This window comes from Arachis hypogaea, chromosome 12, assembly GCF_003086295.3.
Source record: "Arachis hypogaea cultivar Tifrunner chromosome 12, arahy.Tifrunner.gnm2.J5K5, whole genome shotgun sequence".
Classification (NCBI taxonomy): domain Eukaryota; kingdom Viridiplantae; phylum Streptophyta; class Magnoliopsida; order Fabales; family Fabaceae; genus Arachis; species Arachis hypogaea.
The window spans coordinates 10,692,610-10,704,811 of NC_092047.1; the positions used below are offsets into that span (position 1 = coordinate 10,692,610).

Sequence of the window (12,202 nt, forward strand, 5' to 3'; positions counted from 1 at the left end):
ATTCAACACTGACAATGGTGCAATGACATATTCAACACTGACAACCCTTGGACAGACCATAAGGTTGTTGCCTTGGCCAGAATTACCGCCAAGGACTTACAGGTTTACAGGAATCGAAGCAATGCTTTTAGGTCTCTCCGAAATTGCCTGTGTTGGGAACCACCGGTAGGCAATAGTTTTAAAGTTAATTGTGATGCAAGCTTGTATATGGATTCAAATTTAGCGGGATTTGGGTGTATTATTAGAGATTCTAAGGGAGATTGGATCTCGGGCTGCTCTGGAAGCATTCCCCCTTGGTCTATAATCAGATGTGAATTATTTGCTGCTTGGAGGGGGCTGGTTTTAGCTTGGGATTGCGGTTTGAGGGATATTATATGTGAAACAGATTGCCTTGACATTCTGCCCATCATGCATTTGCTTACAAGTAGGTATCCATCTGAAGTAACAGATTTGGTTCACAAGATTCAGGAGCTTTTATCTCGTCCTTGGCTTGTTCACTTTGAATGGGTGTCCCGAGAAGCAAATAGAGCTGCGGATTGGATGGCTAAATATGGTGCCAAGAGTAACTCTAATCATGTTATTTGGTCTGAGCCTGGTGTTGATCTCCAACGAATCATCCGCTCGGATTTAGAATAGTTTTTGCTTTGTTTCTTTCCTTGTTTAGTCACCAAAAAAATTAGTATATATTTTATTTACTATTATTATTTATTCTTGTGAGCGAATCGTCTTATTGCCTTTACACAACTCAATTACTCAATCAAATATAGTATTATAAATTTAAATGGTAAATAATTTGCTTTCTTAATGACTCATCTTTTACATTCTTTAAGAATAACATTTTTGTTTTTCAATTTTGAAAAAGAAAAGTATGCACAACAGCACAAGATGATTCACTACTGATATGTGTCATTGTATGAGGTAGAACATAAATTCCTGTGCCGTGCTAAAATCTTCATTGATGCTGGCTAGAGAAGAACATCACATCTTGGTTTTTCCCATTGTAGAATACCTTAGTTTCAAAAGCATACTCTTCTTGTCGAAGAGTGTCTCCAATCTCCATTCTATATCCTTAACACTTTCCATCCTTCCATGATAGAGGCATGTAAACAATACATTCCAACTATGACAGAAATAACTGCCAATGGAAACTCATCAAGTATTGAATTATCTTAAATCATCTATCCCCAACTATTATACATCTAAAACTGGTTCCTTAGTCTCAAAAGAATAACCTGGTATTTGTTTAGATTCCATGGTTCTTGCATTGGCTTCCTGGTTGAATTGTTCATCAACTTCCTCAAACTCTGAAGTCTCTTCTGATGTATCATTGTCGTCTAAGTCCAAATTTGGTTCACCATTCAACTTTGCATGCTCATTCCCTTCTCTGTAGTTGCCTTGATAAGGTTGACCAGACACCTTAATTTTTATACGCCGTCCTCCTTTGACGTATCTATATTTCCACCTAGGTGGTGGATATTTTTGGTGTATCTTCTCATATTTGTCCAACATGCCCACCTCCTTAAAGACACCTCCAATCACTTGCACGACAGTCAAATTAGGATGAACACCAAGCTCCTCCATATCAGCAAAAACCTACAATCAGATCATGTCTGTTTCAGGGTGATATTTGGTGGATATTTAGAGAGTGAATATTTTCTAGCAATTAGCTTGTCTTGGTTATATATACCTCTTGAATTTTATTTATCTTCTATTCTTGTAATTATCATTTCTCTTTTGTCTCTGATAAATTTTCTCCTCCTAAATACATTTCACCAGTTGAACAAGTAATATCCTAGAATTTAGGAATTTCATGACTAGTAAGCAGATTATAAAGATGCAAATTATTTATATTGACATAAAATCACAAATCAGAATAATACCTCAAACATCTTGTCATACATGCCTCTCTTGTAGTAGATAGATATCATTTTATCAAAGAATTTACGAGGCAAGCTTTCCATATACTGCATTAATAACTTTGTCCAAAGCTCTTCAGCTTCATCGATTCGATCATCTTCTGCTAATGCATTCAATAATGTGAAATAGCTTCCCATAGTCCTACCTTGACCTTTGCTTAACATCCACTTTGTTACCTACAGTTCCATAGGTAATTTGCATACGCGGGAACTAATTTAGCCAGATCGAGTATACACAGCAACATAAGACATTAGAAGGTTAAACGAAACAAAAATTAAAAGAATAAACTCAAAATAAATTAAATAGGTCTGGTTCCTGAAGACGACATCCAACAACTTGGTGAATACAACATGAATGAAGACAAGGGCGTTAAGACTGCGTTTGAAAAGGAGACTAAAACTGAGAGACTAAGAACGGAAGACAAAGGCTGAGACAAAGATTACCGTCTCTGGTCAACAAACACAATACTGAGTTCTAATCTTCCCGTCTCAGTCCCAGTCTCTGAAAACAAACACTACCTAAAAGTTTACATGAATAACATTTCTTTGTTTAAGTACCTGTATTACCCGCTTCCACTCTTGTTGATCTTCTAGAGTCTTGAGTGCCTTTTTCATAGTAATTAAAGGGAACTCTAATTCCCAAGCAACATAGGAATCAAGAGCACCATAAACTTCCTCTTTGACATTTGACAGCTGTCTAATCTACACACAAGACACACAGAGACATTAACTTTCGCAAGAATCCAAATCACCTAAGAAAAAATCAATCAGAAATTTTCTACTATCATGATTATCAAGTGAGAAGAAAAAATTGGAACAGAAATTAAAGATTAAACTACCATTTCTAACTATGAAACTTTAAATCAGTGGCAAATTTAACCATGAATGGACGAAACTAGTTTTGTACCCACGAAAGATGGTTTATGCGACAAACGTATTCAAACTTTAATTTTATTCATGCGTAGATTTGTCAATATTCCAAACTTCCAATGGTAGAAATCAGAATTTTTCGTCTTTTGTACAAAATTAGTTTCCTTTATTCATGGTAGATTTGTCGACATGCTGAACTTTTATGATAGAAATGGCATTTATCCGAAATTAAATTAAGAACTTACAGTCTCAACAAGCTTAGCAGCCTTGTTAATGGTCCCAACTCTTTTATGGGTCTTCCAAACTCGTGGATAGCGCGGCCTTGGACCTTTTGCAGCACACACCTGAAATTACAACAAAAGAAATTCAGACAAAAAAATGTTTGAAGCTGGAAGAGTTTGCATATTTTAACAATCATAGTAATGTCACTTCCCAAATCTTACCACAGTGCTTCGTGTGCTTGATGGAATTTCCATTGCTTGAAATGTTTTAGCAATAAGTAAAGGAGAAACTCTCAGTGCATGCATCCTGAAGAACTGTCTTTACAATAGAACACTGAACACCATAACAATAAGAGCAATTCCGCTCATTTCAGTTTCCAATATAACACAGAAAAAGCATCAAGAAAAGTGAAAGAAATAGCATAATTATCAGAACCGAACCGGTAATTGACCCAATCATACAACCGGGTCACTGGTTCAACTGGTGGGCCCGGTTAACCCGGTCATAATTAAATAAAAATGTAAAATTATAAAATTAAAATCAAAAGTTAAAACTTAAAATACATGTCTTCACAAACATATTAATAACAATTAAGTGTCAATCTTTAGACATAACTAATGATGCCAAAAGAGATAATAATCTAGTCACTGGTACAAAATACTTTCTCAATTTAAATAAACAAGAGAGAGAGCAGAAAATAACATAATCAGTAAATCAAATTCAAGGGATGATCTCAAAGTCGCGTCTATATTTTCATAGGACAAATTTGAAACTTGACCAACATTTTCTTCATTTTGATATGCATTTATATCTACATTTGTGTATTTTTCACAAATCAATACCAAGAATAATTCATAATAGCAACTGAGTTGTGATGAAGACATTTTTAAAATTCTAGCAAAAAAAAACCAAACAGAGAGCATGGGAACAACAATTTAACTGAACAATTTTATTCTGAGTTGTAGAGAGCATAAACCGCATTTTCAACAACAAATTCAACTATGATAATTTTCAGCAACAAAAGATTTAGCTCAAAAGATGATTTACAGGTTTACAGATTTACAGCAACAAAAAATTACCTAAGTAATTATTTCAGCAAGACAACAAATTCAAGCTCCAGTGATGATAATCAATAACAAATTCAACAAAGTGATGATTTTCGGCAACAGAAAAAAAGTTCAATGATATTTCCAGCAACAAATTCAACTTTTAGCAACAAAATCAAGGTGCAGTGATGAATTACAGGCTGTTCAACTATGATAATTTTCAGCAACAAAAAGTTTAACTCCAAAGATGATTTACAGCAACAACAAAAATTTAGCTAAGTGATTATTTCAGCAAAACAGCAACAAATTCAAGATTCAGCGATGATAATCAGCAACAACTTCAACTCAGTGATGATTTTCATCAACAAAAAAAAAATAGCTCAGTGATATTTTCAGCAATAAATTCAACTTACAGCAACAAATTTAACAAATCCTAGTTCAGTTACGATTTACAGCAACATTTAGATCAGCAACAATAAAAATTACTTGATTAGATTCAGCAACATGAAAAACTACACGGAGAAGGGAAATCTGGAAAAGAGAGAACTGGGGAAGCGATGATGCAGGGACTCACCAACGGTCCACGGTCCACGGCGACGACCCCAAGGAAGGCGACAAAGCAAGGGACAACCACGCGAGTTGCTTCTGCCGCCGGCGACGAGGCGCCCAGGGAAGACCGTGAGACGTTGAGACGCCGGCGACGAGACAATGAGACGCCCGCAGTGTGACTGAGACGAGATTCGAGTGAGACTGAGAGGCAGAATCGAGAAGAGACAACCACGGACGACGAGCAGCAACAAACACGCAGAGCTCGAGCACTCACTGGCGGAGGGAGGCGCGAGCAGCCGAGTACAAACGGAGGAGAGAGGCGAGACGCGAGCACACGACGCGAAGGACCCGGCGAAAGGCCCGGCAACGGCAGCCAGCGTGCGGCGGTGACGGTGAACCGAGGTGAGCTGAGTGAGAGAGAGAGAGAGATGGGGATAACGGTGTTCATGGGCTGGGTGAGGCCGGGTTTAATGTGACCCAAATCCGGGACGAAATATATACCCGACCTATTTGTTAGACGTTCTAGACCTGATAAAACTTACATATTTTTTGACCACAATTATATTGAGTGAAAACCGGACCGTTAACAATAATTAATATTACATAATATGTATTGTGCCAAAAATATGAAAAGACAAAACAAAACTGCAGGAATCCAATCTTTAAACCATGCCCTCATTATATTAAAAAACATAATTTTGGGAATTAGATTTCATTGTAACTACATATGTGGAGTTTAACATGAACAAGTTTGAACTGAGACACTCAAAAAGTTTAAATGGAATTGAAATGAAGGTCAAGAACAAGTTTATTTCGTGCTCGTGAATTGAGTGACTTCAGCTGAGCAAAGCTTGCAGCTTGAGCCTCCATTTAAGAGTAAAGTACCAATCCGGTCCCTGTCCATTTCTCAAAATGACAAGACGATTCTTAACCAAAAACACGTTCCATTACGGTCCCTAACCCTGTACTCCGTCTGCCAACCCGGTCCTTCTGTCAGTTTTACGGCGAAAACTCGACGGAAATTGCTGACGTGTCAGGTTAAAAAATGGACAAGGACCTAGTTGTCTCTAAATTTAAATTAGTTAGGGGTTTATTTGTCTTTATTATTCTATAAACAATATTTTTAATTATATTTTTATTCATTATATTAATATTCTTTTTTAATAAAAAAGTACAAACTAATTAATAAATTATTCAAATTTAAAAATATCATTTATTATAAAACCAAATAAATAATTTTTAAATATATAAATAATAAACATTAAAATTCAGTTAATACATTAATAATAATAACCCTATGATATACTATTAGTATTATGATCTAGCTAATTTTTACAATAAAGTGAAAACTAATGAACACATTATTTAATATATAGTAAACTAATGAACACATTATCTAATGAGTAGTATATAATAATAATATTTATTTGCCTCTATTAAATTATTAAATTTGACCCCACAATAATTTTTTATTCAACTTTCGACACTTGATAATCAATTTGAGAACTTCATATTAGATTTCCATTATAATAATCAATTTTTAAATTTAAATAAGATTGGTGTTCTTTTTTAGAAATCGGCTCAAAAGAATATTATCTATCCATTTGTGTTTCTTCTTTCGAAATTAGCTTTAGTTTTTTTTTCATAATAACTACACTAATTGAATGAATTTTTTTCAACTATGAATATCATCAAAAGCTAATTGTATGAAAGTTGAGTTTTAAATGATTGTTTAACGACATATACAAAAAAAGGACATTTTTTTTGTGACTAAAAAAATGGACATTTTGATTATATTGTCAAGGTTTCAAAATATGAAATATAAAAAATTAAATTTTAAATTATGTGTTATTATTTAAATTACTATTTTCGTATTTTAATTTGTAATTAGATATCTTGAAACCTAATCATATTTTATAATAATAAAATATAATTATAACAACAATTATACTACGTAAATATAAAATAATCACTTGTATAGAATAAATCTTAAAATACAAATTTTGAAATACAAAATACACATTAAAAATAAGTTAATATATGTATTTATACTCAAATTTATAGTAGATAATTTGATAGCTAATTTTTTATGTAAACGTAATATTTTTATTATAAAAATTATTATCATGTTATATATATTTCGCCCTCACTATCAAAATTTTTTGGATCCGTTACTAGTTATTATTATTAATGTATTAACTGAATTTTAATATTTATTATTTATATATTTAAAAATTATATTTAAAAATTATTTATTTGGTTTCATAATAAATGATATTTTTAAATTTGAATAATTTATTAATTAGTTTGTACTTTTTTATTAAAAAAAGAATATTAATATAATGAATAAAAATATAATTAAAAATATTATTTAAAGAATAATAAAGACAAATAAACCCCTAACCAATTTAAATTTAGAGACAACTAGGTCCCTGTCCATTTTTTAACCTGACACGTCAGCAATTTCCATCGAGTTTTCGCCGAAAAACTGACAGAAGGACCGGGTTGGCAGACGGAGTACAGAGTTAGAGACCGTAATGGAACGTGTTTTTGGTTAAGGATCGTCTTGTCATTTTGGAAAATGGACAGGGACCGAATTGGTACTTTACTCAAAAAGTTTAACATGAACAAGTTTGAACTGAGACACTCAAAAAGTTTAAATGGAATTGAAATGAAGGTCAAGAACAAGTTTATTTCGTGCTCGTGAATTGAGTGACTTCAGCTGAGCAAAGCTTGCAGCTTGAGCCTCCATTTAAAGACAAAGCAATCAAGAGGAGAAATTATAACAGAAATTAAATTATGTAACAATATCTGCTACAGTTCAAAACAGTAGCAAAAGCTAAGAAATTTGCTCCATTTGGGTTTGAAAGCATCAACATCCACACTTAATCAGAGTTCTAATAATAAAAAATTAATACCCATATCTTTAATCAGAATTTTAATAATCAAAATCAACACCCACATTCCTAAATTCACAAATTCTGATAATCAAAATTCTTATTCCCTAACCAGAATATTAATTAAACAATAAAATTAATTATTTACCTGAGAAAAAGACCGGAGAAGAGAGCAGAACAGAAGGAGCGGGACTAGCAGCGCAGAGCAGTGGCAGGAAAGTAATAGAGAAAAAGACGACCGGACCAAGCAAAGAAGCGTCAGTAGTCACCGAGAAGCAGGACAGCACTGTAGGTCATCAGTCGTCGGACGTCACCGAGAAGTGGGGACTGCCGGACTGGGGACTGGGGACTGGGGGAGAGAGGCTGAATGGCTGAGGGAGGCAGGGAGCTTGAGGGCTGCATTGTTGCGTGTACTCCCCCGCCCTGTCCTAATTGTGTAATGTGTATGATGACTGGCCGGGTCGGGTGACTCGAGTTATGGTTCGGTCCCGGTTTTATTTTCTTTTCAGATTTTATTTTTTCACTCTGGATCAATTTTGGGTCACTTCAGGTCCAGGTCTTCATCGTCCGAAATGCTTCGGTCAAACTGGCAGGATCGAGCCGAGTTTTAAAGTCCACAAACGTAACAGCAACGACTTGCTTGAAGAATGAGGCTGTGAGAGTAGTGAGGGAATAGTTATCAAATTCGAACGGATCAGCCGGTTCGATCGAAAATCCAGTAAACCAGATCTTTAATTGATCCGAATTAACATTCAAACAGTACAAGTAAAAGAATCGGTCAAACCTAAAAAATTCGGTCTGAAGTGCAAACCGAACCAGATCGATCAGCGCGCAAGATGACTCAGATACCAATTTCAAAAATTTGCTTTCTTAGGGGTTCAAACATGGGAGTCCAAGAGCATAAAAGACTTTTTAACTACCAAACTAAGATACTCTTTAATTTTATAAATGCCTTTTTATAAATATATTATAACTTATTAGATATATTCTAATTAATAACTTCATCTTATCAACTCTTTCAGTCATCAACTCTTTTAGTCATGCAAAATTTAAAATCTCCTTACACTTTCGTATTTTTATTCTGTTGAGTAATTTTTAATTTAATTTAATTTAATTTTTTATTTTATATTTACTTACTTAAATTAATTATTTTTTTATTTTACATAATTATTAAAAAAATTAAATGTTGTTAAATATCTCTAAATTAAAAAGATAAACAAAAATATTTTTATTAATCATACCATAATTTTGATATTGATAATTATGTAAAATTTATTAATATTAACTCTTTTTCAACATATATTTGATTAATATAATTAATTAATAAATTATTAAAATATTAAAATAACTTAATTTTGTATAAAAAAAATTTATTATAAAAGAATTAAATTTTATATAATTATTTAATTATAATCGAGTCAACCGGTTTAACCTGTTGGGTATATTAGTATGAGAAGATAACAAAATCTTATATTTGTGTAGTAGTTTCAAGGCACGATTAGATCGCTTTCTTTAGAGAGATATTTGTCCCCACACTTAGTTGCTATAGGGTTGATGACAATACTCTCCCAGAATACAATGAAATCTAAGAATTTCTTAATTAGCATTAGTAAGAAATTCTCAACTCTCTTGAACAAATAAAATCTATTAATAGTTGATTAAAATGTACACTTAGTACTTCCACTTATGAAATAGTGGACAATGACTTATTTATACATATTGCACATAGCAATTATGATTAGTTACGTATACAAATGGTTGTGTCTTTTCTATTGCCAATAGATACAATATTTTGAATTAAAGAGTTGTGTTCCTTTAGCTAATAGACACAATGTTTTGAACATACACAATCATTAAAAGGTTGTGTCCCTTCAACCAAATGGTACTAAACGGTTAGTAACCGTTTATTAATATTAACAATATTAATAATAATATCAATAATATTAATAATATTAATTAATCAAATTTGTAAATACCCTTCAATCCCCCACTATTTACAAAATTTAAATGTCATACAAGTATATGCATAAAGAATGTGTCACTAAGATTAAACATTCTTTTAGTGTAAATTTTAAAGTTCTAACGAAGTAATAGGTGTCTAATCGATTAAACTTATACTCCATATGCTAGTACCAAAAATCACACACATTACTTATACCCTCCAAGTTCAAGAGTTTACAATTTTAAGCACTTGTATGGCCTTGTACTCATCCTGGTTTCATGAATATTTACGAGAATAAAACCTCTAAAATTCTCGATTAGAGCGGCACCACTCTTATATTCATATATGTGGAATCTTTTGATAGATAATATTATCATTCCATTAAGAGTTTAAACTCACCCTCCTAATTTATTGTAAATAGTACTAAATCCTATACCTTAGTGCTCCAATTGCTAAATGATGGTTTCAGTGGCTAAGAGAAGGGGGGAGTTAAATCTTAGCCCCCTTTTTTGTTGCTAACACTTGCTGAACTCAGAAGAGACTTTTCTGTTTTGGCTCGTCTCTGGACACGAGACTTTTTGTTTTGTCTCGCCACTTGCCACGAGACTTTTTGTTTTGTCTCGTCACTTGGCACGAGACATTTTAGTTTTTGCTCCTGTGCAGTAGAAAACAGAAATGGAGTAGGAGAGAAGAAAGATTACACCCAGATATATCCTGGTTCAGCTGCTAAGTGCAGTGCAGCCTACATCCAGTCTCCATCACAACAATGATGGAATTTTACTATAATCAACCTGATTACAAACTGTAAAGTGCTAACCCAACTTACAAGGGGATTCCCACAAAATCATGAAACACAACATAGATGAACAAAGGAACTCTAAGACATCTATGGCTTTTTCTTTTAATTTTGCACTCTCTGCCTTTTTCCGCTCTATGGCTTTTTCATACAAACCTCACTGTTTGCCTTTTTCCATGAGACTCAAGACATGACAAAATTAAACAGAAAAAATACAAAACTGAATACATTGAAGGAGAAGAGAAAACTGTTAGCTCAGGTAGCTCTGAGAACTCTGTGCCTTGCACTCTCAAATTTTCTCCTTGCTCCAAACAGTGGCTGTTCTCTCTTTTTAAAGAAGAGGGAAGCCTCCACACTTTGAAGCCAACACCCAAACCAACTTCTTCCTCCTTCAACAAACAGAACTGGTTCGGCCACATAGAGAGAGAAGAGATAACCATGCAAAACCCAACATGCAATTACCTCTGGTCCTTTCTTGATCATCACCCTTCATCAATCCGAGCTCTCCATCCTTGGCTTGCTCTCCAAGATGGATTTCTGGCCCTTGATGCTTCATGATGAAAATGACTTCATCTGCTTTAATCTCTGCCTCAACCATCACTTCGCCACTCTAGCTACTTCCTGTGGTGGTTGAGCAGAATCAAAGACAAGCCATGCTTCAAGAATCTCCCTTGCTGGCCGAATCTTTACCTTCCATTTTTGAGCATGAAGAACTCAAGATAACCTCACCAAATCTAACCACATTTGGTGAGTATCTTAGCCACAGCTCATTTTTATTTTAGTATGTTTTCTTGCCATCATTAGCTTATGGTCTTGATGCATGCAACTTCTTCCTTTTCTTGGTTGATGAGCATAGCGTCCATAGCTTCCTGGACAAGGACCGAAGGAAGAAGAAGAAAGAGATGAGAGAGAATGTGAAGTTAAAGTAAAAGCAATTAAATGAAACTGAAACATATTGATAGATTACTTTTACTTCCCTTGCTTTGAGTAGCGTATAGCATTAATCATAATGATTCCTTATCAAATCAAAGTCAAGTTCTCTCTCATGTTTCCAAGGCTAGCTTATTAAGTTTTGAAATCCATTCTTAGCAAGCAATGGAATCCGTTGGAAAGCATGAAGCCTATTTGCTTTCTTAGTTTCGGACCAGGCTTGGAACCATTCATCACTAATAAGACTTGGGCTTGTAGTATTGAAATTAAAGCTGGCCCAATTAATAACATTTGCTTTCCTGATGAATTTGATTTCGGATCAAGCATAGAGCATATAAGAAAGCATTTGTTTGGGCTTGCAACAATAATATTTATTCTGGCCCATTTAATAATTCAGCCTCATGGTATGAGAAACATGTAGCAAGGCTGATTATTGGGCTTAAACTAGAAATTCATTTTTCGGCCCAATAGAAAATCTGCACAACAAAATTATTAATTTAGTAAGTATGAATTAAGATCAAATTAATAATTTTGTAATTAAATATTTTAATAATATTTGTTCATCATCAAAATTAAATAAGTTTTCCAAACTCATCAATCTCCCACTTGATAACAAACATTATTAAAATTGAAATGGAAAGAAATTTAGATATTGAGTAAAGAATACTCCCTTTGAATTTGAATTTCTCCCCCTTTCTAAATGTCACATAGCTCCCTCTTGATGCATGCTTATTTTACCAAGAGAAGCACTAACCTGTAACATTTAAATCAAGCTTCAAGTAACAATGTTATTTAGCATATTTTATGATGCTAAATGCTTGATCTATGAGCAGTTTTAATTGATAATCAAAACTCATTTGATATCATAAACTGATTTACTGCTCAAACATAAACAAAAATCTATCCAAATATTTTCCAAACATTTCTTGTTAGTATATCAGAGCAAAACAAAATGATGGGAAAAATATTTGAAGTACACATGATCAAAACAAGGCAGTTTTAATATATTACACAATTTAAAGGAACTGCCAAAA

At 33.5% G+C, this 12,202-nt stretch overlaps 1 protein-coding gene across 1 annotated transcript; it reads right to left on the reverse strand.

The window, feature by feature from the left end:
- Positions 1 to 749: 749 nt before the first annotated feature.
- LOC112726815 (pentatricopeptide repeat-containing protein At4g21190) lies at positions 750 to 5,441 on the reverse strand. Its single transcript, XM_025776335.3, has 6 exons — positions 4,629 to 5,441; positions 3,230 to 3,341; positions 3,032 to 3,130; positions 2,475 to 2,618; positions 1,881 to 2,093; positions 750 to 1,593 (listed from the first exon to the last, which is right to left on the reverse strand). Exons 2-6 carry the CDS (start codon positions 3,311 to 3,313, stop codon positions 1,192 to 1,194), a joined length of 942 nt encoding a protein of 313 aa, XP_025632120.1. The 5' UTR covers positions 3,314 to 3,341; positions 4,629 to 5,441; the 3' UTR covers positions 750 to 1,191.
- Between the last annotated feature and the right edge of the window lie 6,761 nt (positions 5,442 to 12,202).